Source organism: Micromys minutus (genome assembly GCF_963924665.1).
Source record: "Micromys minutus genome assembly, chromosome: 28".
Lineage (NCBI taxonomy): Eukaryota > Metazoa > Chordata > Mammalia > Rodentia > Muridae > Micromys > Micromys minutus.
The window spans coordinates 30,705,385-30,725,297 of record NC_137963.1 but is presented as its reverse complement, the minus strand read 5'-3'; the positions used below and the strand labels follow the sequence as shown (position 1 = coordinate 30,725,297).

The 19,913-nt window shown below is 37.2% G+C and overlaps 1 protein-coding gene across 1 annotated transcript in view; it reads left to right on the top strand.

Annotated features, from left to right (window-relative positions):
* SMC2 (structural maintenance of chromosomes 2) overlaps positions 1-19,913 on the top strand; it is a gene marked incomplete at its 3' end in the record, with an annotated part of 49,647 nt that overhangs the window by 8,788 nt on the left and 20,946 nt on the right. Inside the window, exons 8-16 of the mRNA XM_080940021.1 lie at positions 627-860; positions 1,023-1,172; positions 12,817-13,050; positions 13,944-14,103; positions 14,510-14,627; positions 15,422-15,560; positions 16,319-16,438; positions 18,054-18,258; positions 19,094-19,229. Coding sequence (XP_080796147.1) covers positions 627-860; positions 1,023-1,172; positions 12,817-13,050; positions 13,944-14,103; positions 14,510-14,627; positions 15,422-15,560; positions 16,319-16,438; positions 18,054-18,258; positions 19,094-19,229 — 1,496 coding nt within the window. The remainder of the gene's footprint in view (positions 1-626; positions 861-1,022; positions 1,173-12,816; positions 13,051-13,943; positions 14,104-14,509; positions 14,628-15,421; positions 15,561-16,318; positions 16,439-18,053; positions 18,259-19,093; positions 19,230-19,913) is intronic.

Below are 19,913 nucleotides of genomic sequence, written 5' to 3'. Positions count from 1 at the left end.
GAAGAATAGCAAATCTAGTTTTACTGGATAGTTAATATTGACATTTTAAATGATAGAACTCTTGGCAAATTATAAATTAGAAGTTTAAGTCTAGCCTTCAGATTCCTTTTTTGTCATATTCTTTCTAAATCTATGGCAGGGGGAGGCAGTGAAGTCACTTTAAATTTTTCTTTGTAGCTTACAGAGTTTAGTTGCTATACTGCTTCTGTGGGTCCTTCTGTGACTCAGCTTCACTAATGTGGGAGCTGGTGGTTGTGGTATGTGGATGTTCTGTAGGAGTCATAGTAACACTATTGCCAAATACCTTTAATGTGTCCTGGTGTCTGTATGCACTTTGTAGACTGCTACCACCAGTATATGAACTGTGGAATTCATTTCCTTGTTCAGTGGACTACTTGATCATATTTTGAACACACACAAAAGGCCTTATAGAATTCTTTACAGATGGTGTAATGTCTTAAAAGCCAGAGTTCTGAGAATATAGTCTTAAATAACCTACTTAACAACAATTAAAAAATCAGATCATAAAAGGAGAAATTGATCCAAGTTTTCTATAGTGAGGGTCTCCCCAGATTTGTTTTAAAAATTTGAATTTGAATTACTCCTTATTGTGACTTTTCTTTCAGGAAAGATCTTCTTACTTGGAGTACCAGAAAGTAATGCGAGAGATAGAACATTTGAGTCGTTTATATATTGCCTATCAGTTTTTGCTGGCTGAAGATACCAAGGAACGCTCAGCTGGAGAGCTAAAGGAAATGCAGGATAAAATATTAAAGCTTCAAGAAGTACTGTCAGAGAATGAAAAAAAAATAAAGGCTCTCAATTGTGAAATAGAAGAATTAGAGAAAAGAAAAGATAAGGTCAGAACAAACAAAATAGATAAACACTCTGGAAAACTATACCATGACTTTAGGGGTCACTGGGCAGTGTTTTAACTTGTAAAAAGTGAGCACAACTTAAAAATCACGGGAAAACTGTAACATGATAGGGTAAGTGATGTGAAATGTGTGTGTTGATTATAGGAAACTGGAGGTATACTCCGATCTCTAGAGGGTGCTTTTGCCGAAGCTCAGCGAGTAAATACTAAGTCTCAAAGTGCATTTGACCTCAAGAAGAAAAACCTAGCTAGTGAAGAAACCAAGCGCAAAGAGCTAGAAAAAAACATGGCCGAGGTAAGCAAATAGTATGTATTTCCAAATGTTTATTTGTCTAAATTGTTCATATTTAATGTCAGCTACAGGGTAAGTTTAACTGTTTGGGTTAGGAATACAAAATTGGGAAAAAATAATTTTTAAAAATCTCTGCCTTTTGTGTCCAGAGAAATGCTGAATTAAGTAAATAGATAGTTGTTGTACAATGATTACTGAAGTGGGAATAAAGAAGAATTATACGGAAAGCTGTGCCCATAAGTGTTCAGAAGGCCAAGTGAGGTCCTGGTTCTAACTTCCCGGCACACACTACTCAAACACCCTTTGTAGCTGAGGATGATCTTGAACTTTGGTCTCCTGATTTTACCTCCCAAATGCTAGGATTACAACGGTACACTAGCATGCCTATTTATGTGCGTTTCATTCATGCTAGGCAGAAGAACTCCACCAATAAAGATGCATCTTTTAACCCCCATCTCTCCTCATTTTGTTTATATTTTTTAAAGGCTCTTACTTTTTACTACAAGCTGTTCTAGAATTCCCTGTGTACTGAACACTGATGTGATTCTCCTACATTAGCCTCATGCTTACTGGGATTGTAGGTGTGACTCATGCCCGTGAATAAAAATAATTCCTAAGATACATTTCCTTGAAAAGGAAAGAATAGACACAGTGACTGGTAGTATATGAGAATTTGGAGGAGCTTGGTTTTACTTGGAATATTAATAAAATACATTAAATAATAAGATAAACACTGGTAGTAAAATCCAGTGCTGATGGTTAGAGTGACTCAAGACTTCTAATCCCAGCACTAGGAGGTTGAGGTACCAGTTTGAGGTCAGCATTGGCTTCTATATGAGACCCTGTTTTTTGTTTTTTTGTTTTTTTTTGTTTTGTTTTGTTTTATTTTTTTTTAAAGAATGGGGGGAAAAGAAACATTCATAATTCAGAAACTGACAGGAGAGGGTGAGCATAGAATAGATATGAGTGCAAATTTTGAGTAGGCAGTCTGTGCAAGGGCTGATAAAGGTAGGTCATTCATATAACTAAGTTAAGTGTCTAATCTCAAAGGTGGTGTATGTGATAGAGCACTTCTAGGATGCTCCTGTTGGGTGATTGAAAGTAGAAAGTCATGAAAACAAAATATTTTTTCACACTGTCCTATTAGATGCTGTTGTTATACATAGAACAATTTTAAATACAAGCAATGGGAAGATTTTAAATAAAGTGTCAAAGCAGGTTAAGTATGTTTTAACAATTCTGTTTGTGGTACCCAACTACAGAAATCTATTGATTTTATGTTTGTTTTTTAAATTGGGTTTATTAAGGCTTAAATGTGTGGTTCTCTGCCTTGGTTTTGGCTTATTTCCCTTATTTTTGCTTGGTCCTTTAGCTTTAACATAGGGTTACAAGGCTGTTCCATCTCTTTTCTTTTTTTGTTTCCTTTTCTTCATCCTTTATTCTTGATCTGTAAATGTTTGCATGCCCCAGGCTAGTGTATAGACGTCTCCATCTTCTATGTACACTTGTTTTTTTAGGAGGACTCTTATTCCTGTATCTCTAGATACAGTCAGTTTCAGTGCTTTCAAATCGAAGCTGGGCTTAAATTTTTCATGAACTCTGTATAACAATTTGATTATGTACTGGTTGTCTGGTTAGCAACTCTTGAAAAGAAGTCTGGTAAGACAGACAGAAGTTATACATACACAAAATATTTTGTAAATTGGGCTTAAGTTTATTAGTTAGAAAAGGTCAGGAACAGTTCAGAATTTCGAGCTGATTTCCTCATGCTCAGAAAGATTTCCCCAGGGGAGTTCAGACTCATCTTCATCACAGCTGTAGTCACAGGACCACAGAAGCTGCCTGCCCTAGATTATTAATCCCAGGGTTATTTGAGCATCAGTTGCTTAGGACTAGAATACCAATCTCTTCATAACTCAGGATGTTACACTACCAACAAATTCTACAGCCATTCACTGGGATCATACCAGAAAGAGCAAATTTCAGTTAGTCCAGAGCCAGCTGGAAAATTGTTTTGTGTTCTCTCCTATGGCTCAGGAAAGTCCCCTTAGCAAAGTTAGTATGTTTCCTTTGCCTAAGGCTAACCTCAAGTCTAGAGGGGGAGATTTGTCTTCCAGTAGGCTTTTACCTCATACCAGATACACACTGCAACATTGTTGAGCCTCAGCCAGAACATATGTAACTAGGCACAGGAGAACCACTGCCACATGCAAGATGATAGGAATGATCATATCTGCCTAGAGCACTGACTTGGCCCAAATCTTGGTGGTCCAAGTTCCATTTCAAAAGAATCAAAAAGCAAGTTGGAGAGCTGTCTTCAGAGCTTCCTCTGCTTGTGTTTCAACAAGAGTTGGCAATTATTGATGTAAAAACCGTAGTTCTCATCTGTGTGTGTGTGTGTGTGTGTGTGTGTGTTTGAGATGGAGAGACACGGTTTCTCTCTTCAGCCCATCTGTCCTCACACTCATACCAGAATGGACTCGAACTCTGTCTCTGCCTCCCAAATTCTGGGATTATACCGATGTCTGCCATCACACCTAGTCACGTCCCTCATCTTAAGGGAGCAAAAGATAATTCATTCTGATGGTATTTTGGGTGACCATGGCCTGGGAACACAGATTTAGGTTGACAGTTTCATGTTCCTACATGCAAACAGTTTTACAGAACAAAAAGGTCATGACTCAGGACAAGTTTAAAATACACTGGTGAGTACAGCAGAGAGGCAGATACAGTGAGATGGGGGAGCTAGTCTATAAACCTAAGACGCTATCTGAAGACATTCCTAACTCTTGGATTGGCAGAAGCTAGTGTTCTGCTAAGTTAATAGCTTATAAGATGTTTTAAATTATTGTCACATGGTGGGACAAAGCATGGCTATTCCAGAGGGCTAAAAGTAGTCCAAGATAAAGCAGTTAGTCTCCAATCTCCATAGTATTGAAATTCCACTTGGTGCATCAGCTCTGCAGAAACCAGGTCCTCCCAGAGTTTTCACAGCCAGCCACAGCTGCTTTTCGGGAATTTTCATTTACACAATCACATTGGCTAATAGGTTTACAGCAACTCTGTTGTCTTAAATGCAGTGTTTGAGGAATTGAAGGATTCTAAAGGGCTGCCAGGACCATGACAAGGTAAAACATCAGCTGCTATGATCTGTCATGGTATTATATCGTTATGTCATTCTTTTAAGAACGCTGATTCCTTTGTATGATAACAGACATAAACGGTGATTTTACCTCTGGGTGGGTTCCTACTGTTCTTAGCATAGGGTTGCAGGCTCCTGACCTAGTGGTTCATCACATCTTTGGGGTTAGACCCTGAGGTACCCCTGGCATAACTAGTGTACAAGATTCCATCATCTGCCAGCTCCTAGGGCATGATATTTTTGCTAACCCAGGGCTTGCATAGGCTCCAGTCAGAAAGCATGTAGGTTGAAGATGCTTCTATTTCCATTACACATGTCAGACTCACAAGGTTTTAAAAGTAAAGGGCCCAGTTCAAAATTGTCATCTTAATTAAGAGGATTAAAAGGTATTAGACATGGGTTTCATAATAGGTTCCACTAATGCAAAGACTTTTATTTAGACTGAATTTAGGATACTTCCTGGACATTTTGTCCAAATGGTGTTGATAGTCAGCCTGTTGTGATAGCGTTGTCCCCATTCTCTAAAGGCCTTTCTAATAAGAGGGCTTGTGTTCATGTATTTTAACAGTGCTGTATAACTGTGTAGCTAAGAATGACCTCCCTTGGACTAGCTGAGATTATAGGTGTGTTTCCCACTTCTGGTTTATGTGGTCCTGGGGATCAGTGTTTCAGGTTGAATTGGCTGCTCATACTGCACTCAGTCATGAAGCTAATAGTGATGAATGCTTGAATGCTTGTGCTCACCTCACTTTCTCCTCTTGTACAGTTTAGAATACCAGCCCAGGGAATGGTGCCGCTCTCGGTGGGCGGGCATTCCCACCTCAGTTAACCTAATCAAGATACTCTTGCACAAGCATGTCCAGAGACTGTCTCCCAGGTGATACTAATTCTCATCCGGTTGATAACTGAGATGAAAAATCAAGCAGCCAGCCAGTTGGGTCTACAATATCTCTTCATCAAACAGACACCTTAGTTGGGTTGCATAAATCTTTCTTATCTTTTCCTATCTTCTAGATTTTCTGTTTTTCTTAAGTCACCCTGTACTGTGTATTACTTCACTCCCAGATGGCACAGGCATGAGTAACCTACTTAAGAATTCTAACATTTGGGACATGAAATTACATGTTTCTCCAAAATTTGATCTTAGGCTAAACTCCCACATTTATACATCCCAATCCCCATCAGATGTGTGTAGCAAGCTCATTAACATCTGGAGAGAGTAACCAAGGTTTATTTACGATGTCTTTCTCCCTAAATTGTCAGGCCATTTATTTGTTCATCTGTGTTATGTGTCACAGGCTAAGGCCACTTGGGCTTTTTTAGTAAACCAAACTGGATCCCTGGTTTTGTGAAGCATTCTCATTCACTGCACTGGTTACCAGACTGACTGTATTGATGTCACTCAGCAAGTTATGGGAATCAGATCTATATCTCACATATAGATGGTAATTATGTAGAAGCGAAGTTTGGGTTATATTGTGGGCCATTTCCACATAACCTTGGAAAGTTGTCATGGGTGTATGGTGTCTGTCCATTTGACATGCAGCTGATGAAACATCCTGATCAGGCATCACTGGAACGAAATGGGATGAATCTATGGTGATGTGAAAGGCTGTGTTAAAGCATTACAGGATTTCTTATTTCTAAGGGGGAGAGAGGATTAGAACACGGGCTTAGGAAGTTACATTGCTAGCACATTCTTCAGCTACTTTTTAAGAACTGTGTTTAAACAGGGGGAATGAAATAGGTCAAACAAAGCCATCTGAGGAATAGTTTTTTACTTATATATTTATTTTCCAACTAGTTAATATTTTTACCTGAGGGACTAACAAAACTATGTAAACTTAACCACATCCAATATGAAAGTCATAAATTTTCCCATCAATGTTGAATTTTCCACATCAGTTAATGGCACCGTTATTCTTCCTGTTTAGGCCAGAAAACCTAGAGTTTGTGAGCTCCCATCCATCACTGCAGGCTCATTTGAGCTATTGCCTCCCATTAGGGCTATTGGCTTAGTAGCTGCCCAGCGTTTTCTCTAGCCACTCTATACTTTGTTCTCTATAGAAACTAAAATTTAATTTGCTTATATTAAAATTTATTTCAGAGTCAATGCTGATTAAATAAGTGATTATCCTAGCCTCCTGTGCTTTGTACTGTGACTTCTGGCGTCTTTATATTCTTGCTCTGTGTGCTCCAACCATCCTGTCACCAAGTACAGCGCTGGCTGCTTCCATGCTCAGTCTTACCTGTGCTTCTCAAATGTCTTGGCAGCCAGGTTTTCCTCTATTCCTAATATAGTAGCTTCCACTACTTGATGTCTCCTGACCTTGCTTTATTTTATCATGTTTTCTTCTGTAGAATAAGACTCCCTACACATATAGTTTGTATAGTAAACAGTAGTAAATATTAGGTGAATCACAATCAAGTGGTTCAAAATACTGTACACCTTCATGTAAATAAGAACTTTTTTCCTATCATAGTTGGTATCTAGTCTCATATCAAATATCTCATAAATATTCCTTAAAAGGTGTTAAGTATTAGCAGTACTTTGTAATGCTTGAATCTTTTCTTAACAACTTTATTTTACAAAACAAAGATAAATGTACAAATTTTAAGCATTTTTTGCATAAAATTATACAATACATTTTTGTCAGTACTTTTTTTTTTTTTTAAAGGTTTGATAGTGTGATAAACATCCCACCAGTAACAATGAGCAGACATTACATGTAATACAGGGTACAACCCGGAATTTGTCGATGTGTTCTTGGTGGGTAAGGATTGAGCATGACTATTTTTTTTTTTTTTTTGTTTTGTTTTGTTTTGCTTTCTTTATTTCTTGGACTTCATACAGTCTGTGAGTTGTTTCTGGGGCAGTGCGAGCCTCCGGGGTTAGCATCCTACTATTAGTGACTGCATATTATGTCTGTTCTTTTGTGACTGGGTTATCTCACTCAGGATGATATTCTCTAGATGCAGCCATTTTCTTAAGAATTTGGTTAAGTCATTGTTTCTGGTGGCTGAGTAGTATTCCATTGTGTAAATGTACCACAATTTTTGTATCCATTCATCTTCTGAAGGATATCTGGGTTCTTTCCAGCTTCTGGCTATTATAAATAGAGCTGCTATGAACATTGTGATGCATATATCTTTGTTGTGTACTAAGGTGTCTCTGGGGTATATGCCCAGAAGTGGAATGGCTGGGTCTTCAGGTAGTATTATGTCCAATTTTCTGAGGAACTGCCAGACTGATTTCCAGAGTGGTTGTATTAGTTTGCAACCCCACCAACAGTGGAGAAGTGTTCCTCTTTCTCTGCAACCTCGCCAGCATCTGCTGTCTTCTGAGTTTTGGATCTTGGCCAGTCTGACTGGTGTGAGGTGGAATCTCAGGGTTGTTTTGATTTGCATTTCCCTGATGGCTAAGGATGTCTAGCACTTCCTCAGATATTTCTCAGCCATTGGATATTCCTCAACTGAGAATGTTTTGTTTAGCTTTGTACCCCATTTTTTAATAGGGTTATTTGATTCTCTGGTGTCTAGCTTTTTGAGTTCTTTGTATACCTTGGATATTAGGCCTCTATCTCATGTGGTGTTGGTAAAGATCTTTTCCCATTCTGTTGGTTGCCGTTTTGTTTTCTTGACGATGTCCTTAGCCTTACAGAAACTTTGCAATCTCATTAAGTCCCATTTGTTAATCTTTGACCTTAGAGCTTGAGCCATTGGTGTTTTGTTCAGGAAATTTTCTCCTGTGCCTATGTGTTCTAAGGTTTTCCCTGCTTTCTCATCTGTTTCAGTGTATCTGGTTTAATGTGGAGATCTTTGATCCACTTACACTTGAGCTTTGTACAAGGAGATAAGAAAGGGTCTATTTTCATTCTTTTGCATGCTGAGTGCCAGTTGGACCAGCACCATTTATGAATAGGCTGTCCTTTTTCCATTGAATGTTTACAGCTCCTTTTTAAAAAATCAGGTGACCATATATATAATAAGGGCTCATTTCTGGATCTTCTGTTCTATTCCATTGATCCACATGCCTATTTCTGTACCAGTACCATTCAGTTTTCAGCAAATTGCCTTGTAATATAGCTTGAGGTCAGAGATAGTGATTCCGCAGTTGTTTTCTTGTTGAGGATGGATTTCGCTATTCTAGGTCTTTTTTTGTTCCATATGAAATTGCACATTGATCTTTCTAATTCCATGAAGAACTGGGTTGGTATTTTGATGGGGATTGCATTGAATCTGCAGATAGCTTATGGTAGGATGGCCATTTTTAAGATGTTGATCTTTCCAAGCCATGAGCATGGGAGATCTTTCCATTTTCTGAGATCATCCTCAATTTCCTTCTTTAGAGGTTTGAAGTTTTTGTCATACAGGTCCTTCACTTGCTTAGTTAGAGTCACACCAAGGTATTTCATAGTTTTTGTGAAGATTGTGAAGGGTACCTTTTCCCTAATTTTTTTCTCCACATGTTTGTCCTTTGAGTATAGGAAGGCTACTGATTTGTTTGAGTTAAGTTTGTATCCAGCCACTTTGCTGAACTTGTTTATCAGCTGTAGGAGTTCTCTGGTGGAATTTGTGGGTCACTTAAGTACACTATCATGTCATCAGCAAAGAGTGATGTTTTTATCTCTTCCTTTCCAATTTGTATCCCCTTGATCTTCTTTTGCTGTCTAATTGCTCCAGCCAGGACTACCAGTACTATGTTGAATAGGAAGGGGGAGAGTGGGCAGCCTTGTCGAGTTCCTGATTTTAGTGGGATTGCTTCAAGTTTGCCACCTTTAAATTTGATGTTGGCTGTTGGTTTGCTGTATATTGCTTTTATTATGTTTAAGTATGGACCTTGGATTCCTGTTCTTTCCAATACTTTTAACATGAAGGGCTGTTGAATTTTGTCAAGTGCTTTCTCAGCATCTAGTGAGATGACCATGTGATTTTGATCTTTGAGTTTGTTTATATGGTGGATTACATTGATGGATTTCCTTATATTAAACCATCCCTGCATCTTAGGGATGAAGCCTACTTGGTCATGGTGAATAATCGTTTTGATGTGTTCTTGGATTCGGTTTGCAAGGATTTTGTTAAGTATTTTTGCATCTATGTTCATAAGTGAGATTGGTCTGAAGTTCTCTTTCCTTGTAGGGTCTTTGTGTGGTTTAGGTACGAGGGTTATTGTGGCCTCAAAAAATGAGTTAGGTAGTATTCCATCTGATTCTATCTTTTGGAATAGTTTGGAGAGTATTGGTGTTATGTCCGCAATAAATGTCTGATAAAATTCTGCACTGAACCCGTCTGGACTTGGGCTTTTTTTGGTTGGGAGGCTTTTCATGACTTCTTCTATTTCATTAGGTGTTATAGGGTTATTTAGATGGTTTACTTGGTCCTGGTTTAACTTTAGGATCTTGTATCCGTCTAGGAATTCGTCCATTTCCTCCAGATTTTTCAATTTTGTGGAGTATAAGTTTTTGTAGTAGGATCTGATGATTTCTTGAATTTCCACAGTTTCAGTTGTTATGTCTCCACTTTCCTTTCTGATTTTGTTAATTTGTATACTCTTTGCCCTCTAGTTAGTCTGGCTAGGGGTTTATCAATCTTGTTAATTTTCTCAAAGAACCAACTCTTGGTTTTGATGATTTTTTTTTCAATGGTTCTTTTTGTTTCTATTTGGTCTATTTCTGCCCTAATTTTGATTATTTCTTGCCGTCTACTCTTCTTGGGTATATCTGCTTCCTTTTGTTCTAGGGCTTTTAGCTGTGCTGTCAGGTTGCTGATGTAAGCTCTCTCCAGTTTCTTTTTGGAAGCACTTAGGGCTATGAGTTTTCCTCTCAGTACTGCTTTCATTGCATCCCATAGGTTTGGGTATGTTGTGTTTTCGTTTTCATTGAATTCTAGAAAATCCTTAATTTTTTCTGTATTTCTTCTTTAACCCTGCTATCGTTTAACAGAGCATTGTTTAGTTTCCATGTGTATGTGGGCTTTTTGTTTTCTTTGTTGTTGTTAAAGACCAGCCTTAGACCATGGTTATCTGACAGGATGCATGGGAGAATTTCAATCTTATATCGATTGAGGCTCGTTCTGTGTCCAATTATGTGGTCAATTTTTCAGAAGGTGCCATGGGGTGATGAGAAGAAGGTGTATTCTTTTACTTTAGGATGATATGTTCTGTATATATCTATTAATTCTAGTTGGTTTAAAGTCTCTGCTAGTTTTGCAGTGTCTTTTTTCAGTTTCTGTTTCCATGATCTGTCCATTGGTGAGAGTGGGGTATTAAAGTCTCCCACTATTATTGTGTGGGGTGAAATGTGTTTTTTGAGCTTTAGTAGGGTTTCTTTTATGAATGTGGGTGCTTTTTTATTTGGAGCATATATGTTATGGATTGTGAGTTCCTCCTGACAGATTTCCATGGTAACGAGTAAAAAGTGTCCTTCCTTACCTTTTTTGATAACTTTTGTTTGGAAATTTACTTTATTTGATATTAAAATAGCCCCTCCAGCTTGCTTCTTGGGGCTGTTTCCTTGGAAGTTTTTTTCCCACCCTTTTACTCTGAGATAGTGTCTGTCTTTTTCTCTGAGATGAGTTTCCTGAATGCAGCAAAATGCTGGATTTTGTTTATGTATCTAGTCTGATAGCCTATGTCTTTTTATTGGGGAGTTGAGTCCATTTATGTTAATAGATATCAAGGAATAGTTGTTTCTGTTTCCTGCCATTATTGCTTTTGTGGGTTGAGTTGTGTCTGTGTCTTTTTCTTCTTTTGGTTTTCTTGTTTAGGAGTTTTCTTGTTCTTACTAGGCTGTATTTCCCCTCATTGTATTGGGTTTTCCACCTATAATTCGTTGTAGTGCTGGGTTTGTGGTCAGATATTGTGTGAATTTTGATTTGTCTTGAAATATCTTTGTCTCTCCATCGATGGTGATTGATAGTTTTGCTGGGTATAGCAGCTTGGACTGGTACTTGTGCTCTCTTAGGGTGTGCATGATGTCTGTCCACGCTCTTCTAGCTTTCATAGTCTCTGTTGAGAAATCGGGTGTGATTCTGATTGGCCTGCCTTTATATGTTACCTGACCCTTTTCCCTTACTGCTTTTAGTATTCTCTCTTTGCTTTGCGCACTTGGTGTTTTGACTATTATTTGTCAGGAAGTATTTCTTCTCTGGTCCAACCTATTTGGAATTCTGAAGGCTTCTTTTATGCTCGTGATCATCTCATTCTTGAGGGTATGGAAGTTTTCTTCTACGATTTTGTTGAAGATATTTACTGTGCCTCTTAGCTGATACTCTTCACCCTCTTCTATTCCTATTATCCTTAGGTTCGGTCTTCTCATTGTGTCCTGGAGTTCCTGGACATTTTGGGTTAGGAGCTTTTTGTTTTTTGCATCTTCTCTGGCTGTTTTGTGTATGTTTACAATGTTGTCTTCTGCCCCTGAGATTCTCTCTTCCATCTCTTGTAATCTATTGGAAATGCTTGCTTCTGTGACTCCTGATTTCTTTTTTAGGTGTTCTACCTCTAGGGTTATCTCTTTTCATGTTTTCTTTATTGTGTCAATTTCCGTTTTAAATTCCCTCTTCCATTCCTTCATGTCTTTGGTTCCGTTTTCCTCTAGTTCTTTGAGTGTTTTTCTTGTTTCCTCTTTAAAAGCTTCTGAATCTTTTTGCTTTTCCTCCCGTTCTTGTTTAAGTATCTCTATCAGCATCTTGAGGTATGATTTCAGATCTGCGTCTTCTTTTTCTGGAGTGTTTGGCATTCCAATGTTTGCTGTTATGGGAGAGCTTGGTTCTGGTGTTGCCAGTTTGTCCTGGTTTCCTTGGGATATATTCTTTCGCTTTCCTCTTGCTATTTTGTTGGCAGTGATATGTTCTTACCTTTCCTTTGTATCTGGTCTGTGTCCCTGGATTTCCAATGGTCCAGGTGGCAGATGGGCCGAGCCCTGTTCTACGCCCTGAAGTCGCCTCTGGGTGGAAACAGAAGTTCCAAAGTTCTGTTCCTGGTGCCTGGTTCAAGCAGGGAGTGCGGGGTGGGGGTGGGGGTGCGCTTTCTGTGAGCACTCTGCAGAGATCTGTCTGCTCCCTGGCTGCCTAGATCTCCTACTCACCAGTTTTCCAACCTTTAGGAGCTGCCCGTAATGCTTGAATAGTAATGCTACTTCATAAAAAAATATTTATATGTATTTTTCATCCTTAAAACTTTCAAGTGTGACATAGGGAGACTATCATTTTACTTTTATAGAGTTCAAAACTGACTTTTATTTTTTCTTAAGAAATTTTTTTTTATATATAGTAACTTTATCCTATTTTCTCCAGGATTTTACTATCCCATTTGGAATGAAAATACTGAATTGTATAGGTGTAACATCTCCAAAACAGCCTGCTTCAAAGTGAGAATTCAGCAGTTAAAGTTAGGACAGTTAAATTACTTTTTTTTACTGTGCTTACTCATAATTATGAAATTTAATAACTAAATAAATTGAAAGTTGTTTTCTAAAATACCTTTCCATTTTGACATTCTTCTTGAAGGACTCTAAAGCATTAGCAGCAAAGGAAAGAGAAGTTAAGAAGATAACCGATGGGCTGCAGAGCCTCCGCGAAGCGAGTGATAAAGATGCTGAAGCTTTGGCCGCTGCACAGCAGCACTTCAATGCGGTGTCTGCTGGGCTGTCCAGCAATGAAGATGGAGCAGAAGCAACTCTGGCCGGTCAGATGATAACCTGTAAAAACGACATCAGTAAAGCTCAGACGGAGGCCAAGCAGGTAAGGACAGGTGCTAAGCATGGTGTAACTGCTGCTGTATGTACATCTCTAGTCTCTAATATGAGTTCATTGTCGTATATCAGTAATGTTGACTGTAAAGAGTTGTATACTAGAGGCCCTCGGCTCAGCCTATAGTGTTGCGTGTGATTACACATGTATGCTTTTTATGCAGTGAAGGGCCACCTTTAAAATATGTACTTGGAAACATTCATATGTTTATTTATTAATCCTAATCACTTAAAATGTATTTTTAACTTCATAATTGACAGGCATAAAGTTGTAAGAACTCATCAGTACTGTAAAAGTTTTAAATTACTGTTTCTAATTAACTTACTTTGAAGGAATTGGGAAAAACTAATCATTTACCACTCAGTTATAAAGCAAGGATACCCTGAGGATAAACAACGTATGGCTTTAAGAAGCAGTATTGACTGGTATAAATTCATAAGGGTAAAAATTGTCACCTTTGGAAAATCAGTTTGTGACATTGAATTTTTTTCAGTTTAGCTTCCCTTTTCCATATTGTCTTGTCTCTCACCGAGAGGCAGGATTCACAGACAGGAAAAGAAAGTTAAAAAAAGGCATGAGATGAAAAGGAAGAGAACAGAAACAGTGATATGCCCCTCTCTGGTGTATGGTTAACTAGCTACTGGAGTCATTCTTTCAGAAAATTTCTCAACTTTATTACTATGTCACATTTTATGCTAAAGACAGACTGTATTAATACAGAATAAAGCATTAATTCATTTATATTAATATTTTTAAGACAAAAGAATAATTTTTTAGTATCAACTTAGGATACCATGCAATTACATTTTCAATTCTGATGTCTCTTAAATCAGTTTGAATCTTGGTTTAATTACTACTGCTATTGTTCCATCCATCCATCACAGGCTCAGATGAAGTTGAAACATGCCCAACAAGAACTAAAGAGTAAACAAGCAGAAGTCAGGAAGATGGACAGTGGCTACAAGAAGGATCAAGAAGCTTTTGAAGCTGTCAAAAAAGCTAAAGAAAAACTTGAAACTGAAATGAAGAAGCTAAATTATGAAGGTCTGTCTTAAAGGTCCCTAAGGTCAAATCTTTAGTATGTTTTTATTCATAGAGACTAAAAAAGGAAATGAATAAGCATTATTTTACCTATTTATTAGTACTTTATTTATTTATTATTTAGTCATAAAGTTATCCTATGCATTTTTGATAATTTCTTATTTGATCACTTGAATGTTTAAAACTGGCATTTGTCTATTTCACTTAGTAGGCACTAATTTTTTTATGTTTGGTGTTGGAAACATGCCCATTTAATATTTGATAGGAATTGTATGGTAAGCAACCTTTTATTTAATACTAGCTACAAGTTTACATTTGCTGTTTGGAGTACTTTATAGAGGTGGAGGCTCTACTTCTTTTAAGTGATATTGTCAGACTGGTTACAAGCTCCTTGTGATTTGCTCTTCAGAAAACAAAGAGGAATGGCTTTTGGAAAAGCACAGGCAGCTGTCTCGTGACATCAGTAATCTAAATGGATCATACGAAGCGCTCTTGGCAAAATTTCCCAATCTTCGATTTGCATACAAGTAAGAGGTTTAAACCTTACATGTTACACAGTAATAGCCACCACACATTTTTATGTAAGCTGAAAGGCAATCTGACACAAAAGATTTTTAAGATGCATTTTTTAAAATATGAATTGATTGATTAATTGAAGTATATGAAATGTTGGGTTCTTGTGAAAATAACAGATACTAGCATCAATAATTTTAAATCAGATGAGGTGATTTAATTTCAGTTTAAACTACCTTCAAATTTATTCTGCTATTACTCTTGCATCTTCTAATTTGTTTTACTACACAGGATTCTTAAGACATTCATTTTTCATCTGTTTTCAGTGGCAATATTGAACATTGAATCCTGGGCATCAGGCATGTGAGGGAAGTACCCAACTACTGAGCTACTGCTACTGCTTTGTTAGGGCTTTGTAGATCAACCATAGTTATGTATTAGAGAGATTAGAACACCAAAGGTGTATTCATTACATTGGAAATGTGCAGAAAGGGACTGGAGAGATGGTTCAGTGGTTAGGAGCTTTCAGAGCTCACAATTTCAGTTCTCTTCACTCACGTCAGGTGTCTTACCTTTCACTCCAACACCCTCTTGTAGCTTCCACAAGAAACTGCACTCACATGTATTTACCCTCCCCCCCCATGGATATCTGCATACACATAATTAAAGGTAAACAATAAATCTGTTAATTTACTGAAATATTTTAGTTGTAATTCAGAAAATAGCTGACATTTTGTAACTATTCTAATTTATTTGTTTGGAGCTCTTATCTAGGATACTACATTCTTTATCTAACATTAATTTTTAGGGACCCAGAGAAGAACTGGAATAGAAATTGTGTAAAAGGACTTGTAGCTTCTCTGATAAGTGTGAAAGATAATGCTGCAGCCACAGCTCTGGAATTGGTGGCTGGGGAGCGACTCTACAATGTCATAGTAGACACAGAGGTAAATGAATTTTAGTTAAAGAAAATTTCATATGAATATTCTGCCTAAAAAAAAAATCACATAATGCCAGAAAAATTGTGTGATTTCGTAGCTTTCCAAGCCACTTAATTTTTTTAATTCTTTTTGACAAATTTAATTCTAATTTATTTTCTGTTTTGCTCTGTAAATTTATATTTATTTAAATTTATAAAATAATCTGTCAATGTGTTTATTACAGTAATATTAGATTTATGTACATTTCTTTAGTTTTCACTGTTACTTGTGTAAATTAACTTTATTATTGTGTACATTTTATGATTTATCTTTTAGTTTTGTGTGTGTCATTTGCTTGTATACACACCATATATATGTGTGTGTGCATGCAGGAGCCAGGAGAAGGCATTCTACATGAACATCATATTTCCAGATATATTTCCCTTTTCTGATTGCAAACTCACACCCTTTATCTGCTCGTATGTATTTGTTCTTCCTTGCTACGTGTCACCTGTTCTCTATATCAGCTTTTCATTTTAAGATTCTGTATGTAGATGGCATTGTATAGTAGTTTTTCTGACTTACATCACCTAGCAAAACACCTTCCAAATTCATTTCTATGCCCACAAAAACATCTTATGTAAGGCTGAATTATAATCTGCTTTATGTACTTTTAAGATCTACATTGGGGAAAACACCCCACAGATATATTTGATGATGTATTCTTACTTGTATGCATCCCATTTTAGTGTTTTATTTCTAAAAGTTTCATATGCGTGTTTTAGGTTACTGGTAAGAAGCTACTAGAAAAGGGGGAATTGAAGCGTCGATACACAATCATTCCTCTCAATAAGATTTCAGCCAGGTGTATTGCTCCTGAAACTCTGAGGGTCGCTCAGAATCTTGTAAGTCTTTCTTTGTCTTTATTAAATGTTCATCTCTTTTAGTTTTAGGAAATAATAATTTTAAGGGGTATACTCATATAGAATTCTAGTTAACTGATAAGGTGGCCTCAATTGTTGTGTGTCTGCTATTAAGAAAATAGATGTATATATGAAAATGCATTTTTATTATTTTTAAATGATTTATTTTTATTATTATTTGTTTTATTTAAGGATTTATATGAATATATGCTATATGCTCATGTTCTTGGCTGCCCTGGAGCTGGGGTTACAAGCGGCCTGACTGGGTACTGAAAACTGAACTGTCCTGGAAGAACAGCCAGTGTTCTCAACAGCCTTCTCTCCAGTGCCCCACCATTCATTCAGCGTGGTGAATGCTGATTAAAAACATGAAGCTGGGCTGGAGAGATGGCTCAGCTGTTGAGAGAACTGCCTGTTCTTCCAGAGGAGCCAGGTTCTATTCCCAGTACTCACATGGCAGCTCACAACTGTCTAACTTCAGGGGCTTTAAGACCCTCATACAGGCATACATGCAGAAAAACACGAATTCACTTAAAAAATAATTTTAAAGAAGAAGCCAAATATGTTTTCAACAAAATGATCTTATTATTGAGCCCCTTTGTAAGGGTTTTGAGTTCAAAAGTTACGTGAAACCGAGAAATAGTAGCATTTGTAGTTAAGACACTAAGCAGATAGTCAGGGTCTTTAGTACTGCTGAGAAAATTTCAATCAAAATAATTTCAAAATGCCCTTGTAGTTGAAAGTGGCTTGTGTTTGTTTGTTTTAGTTTGTGTGGTTTAGTGACTTGGAATTTCAAACCTCTACCAGCAAGTACACTGTTTCTTAGAGTTTGTAGCCAGATCTGTTAGTGGTGCCTCTGGCTCAGAAGAAGATTTGGGCATGGTGCTGCTGTTGTTGTCTTGCTGTTGTCAAAGCAATGCTAAGTTCTTCTAAGAACATGGGAATATTGAGTTCACAAGAGGCCATGATTGCAGAGGAAGACTAGGGCCTTGCCTGTTCTTTTTACCCTTTCAGTTAGCCATTGTGTTCATTTCTGGTTTTTGAAAGTGGCTGCTATAGTTCATTTGAATAAAAAAAGCATTCACTGAAACAAATTACTAATAATTGAACCCAAACATTCTATAACTATGCTGACATAGAGATTACTTTAATTAATCATTGTATTTGTATAGTCCATTTAGATATGAGAACTTGGTATGGCCTTTTTTAAAAGAAACTTACAGTGCTTAGTTTTGTTTTGTTTTGTTTTGTTTTGTTTTTTTTTTTTTTTTTTTTTTTTTTTTGCCCAATACAAGGTTTTTCTGTATAGCCCTGGCTGTCTTGGAACTCGTTTTGTAGACCAGGCTGGCATTGAACTCAAAGATCCACTTGCCTTTGCCTTCAGAGGACTGAGATTAAAGGGGTGACCTAATGTACCTTAGTGCTTAGTATTTAAATTATTTTAGTTGATAATAAGTCTTTTGGTATTAAAACTGTATTTTAAATAAAAAATTATTACTAGGTATATATAGTTTAAATATATATTGTTGCAGTTCTTACTAGTTTATATTTCAAAGAAAGTAGTGTGTCTTGTGATATATCTTTTGTTTCCATGAAGGTTGGTCCTAACAACGTTCATGTAGCTCTTTCCTTGGTTGACTACAAACCAGAACTTCAGAAAGCAATGGAATTTGTCTTTGGAACAACATTTGTTTGTAACAATATGGATAATGCCAAAAAAGTGGCATTTGATAAAAGGATAATGACCAGAACTGTAACCCTTGGGGGTGATGTATTTGATCCTCATGGAACACTGAGTGGAGGTATGTTATATATCCACTTCTGCTAGCAGTTAGTTCTGTGGTAAATAGTTTGTGCCTCTGAGGCAGTTTCTCTCTCTCTTTCCCAGTTGCTTTTTTAAAGTACAGAATAGTGTCAAAGCCCTCAAGTAGCTTATGATCCACTATCAAGGATCAGCTCAGTAGCTCATTCCTCTAAAGTCTATTTCTGTTTGTTCTTAGGCTAGTCCAGACACTAGGGTAGTGTCTTAGGGTTTTACTGCTGTGAACAGACAGTATGACCAAGGCAACTCTTAAAAGGACAGCATTCAGTTGGGGCTGGGTTACAGGTTCAGAGGTTCAGTCCGTTATCATCAAGGCAGGAACATGGCAGCATCCTGATAGATATGGTGCAGGAGGAGCTGAGAATTCTACATCTTCATCTGAAGGCTGCTAGGAGAATATTGACTTTCAGGCAGCTAGGACTAGAGTCTGAAAGCCTACAGCCACAATGACACACCAATTCCAACAAGGCTCCACTCACTCCAACAAGGCCATAGCTCCTGATAGTTCCACTCTCTGGGCCAGGCATATACAAACCACCACAGGTAGTGGTGGGAATATGGGTTGCTTTTGCTCAGTTGCAGTCACAAAGGTTTTTTTTTTTTTTTTTTTTTTTAACTTTGTAAATTCTTAGCCTAACTACGCCTTTTCTCAAGAAATTGAATAATTTACTTTGCAGTGTAGATTCCTTTTCATCCTAAATTTACTGTAGGATTTGCTGTTTCATCATTTCTAGTATAATTCTTTGAGAAAAGAATATTTAATAAGCATGTAGTAACTTAGTATCCAAAGCCTCTGTTAATTTGCTTCAATACAGGTGCTAGGTCCCAGGCAGCTTCTATTTTAACCAAGTTTCAAGAACTCAAAGATGTTCAAGATGAGCTGAGAACAAAGGAGAATGAACTGCACGCTCTAGAAGAGGAATTAGCGGGTCTTAAGAATGTTGCTGAAAAGTAAGAGTATATTTTGGATTAAGCTATATGCATTTTGCATGATAAAAATTATTGGAAATTGACTTTGATTTTATTTTTAATTTTTGAATAAATTTTGAGTCTATTTTTTACCTACTTTTTTTTGATTTAAAAGGCTACCTTTGTTAAAGAAGTTACCAGGGTCTAATTAACTAAATACAAAAGAAATCCTCTTGAAAAATATCTGTGGTGTTGGTGAGGTTGGTGGGGCATACTTTGAAATACTGGCATGCTCCAGAGAATACCTGAGATCTTAGAGTTTGCTCAGTGTGGTATCGCCTTCAAGAGTTGTCAGCCTAAATGAGCAGCACTGTGGCTGTTCTTCTAACAGAGATCATCGAGCTGCCTGAGGAACAGGCAGATCAGTTCATGCCAGGAAGTAAGCAGTAAGGTTATTTTATTCTTTTATTTAACATACCACATAGCACGTTTTCTCGTGGTTCCACCCACCCTCCAACCCATTAAGTTCTCATCTCCGCTCCCTCATCAATTATATTGTAAATTCTTTAATTTCATTTTTAATTACTGAATACAGTCCTATTGTGTATATGCATCGCACAGGTGAACGAAAATCTAAGTTGTTTTTACTTTTTTGCTGTTGTGGATGTGCCGATACCGATGGTAGAATCTGAGTATGTGTAGGTATTGTTTTTTTTGAGACTTGAA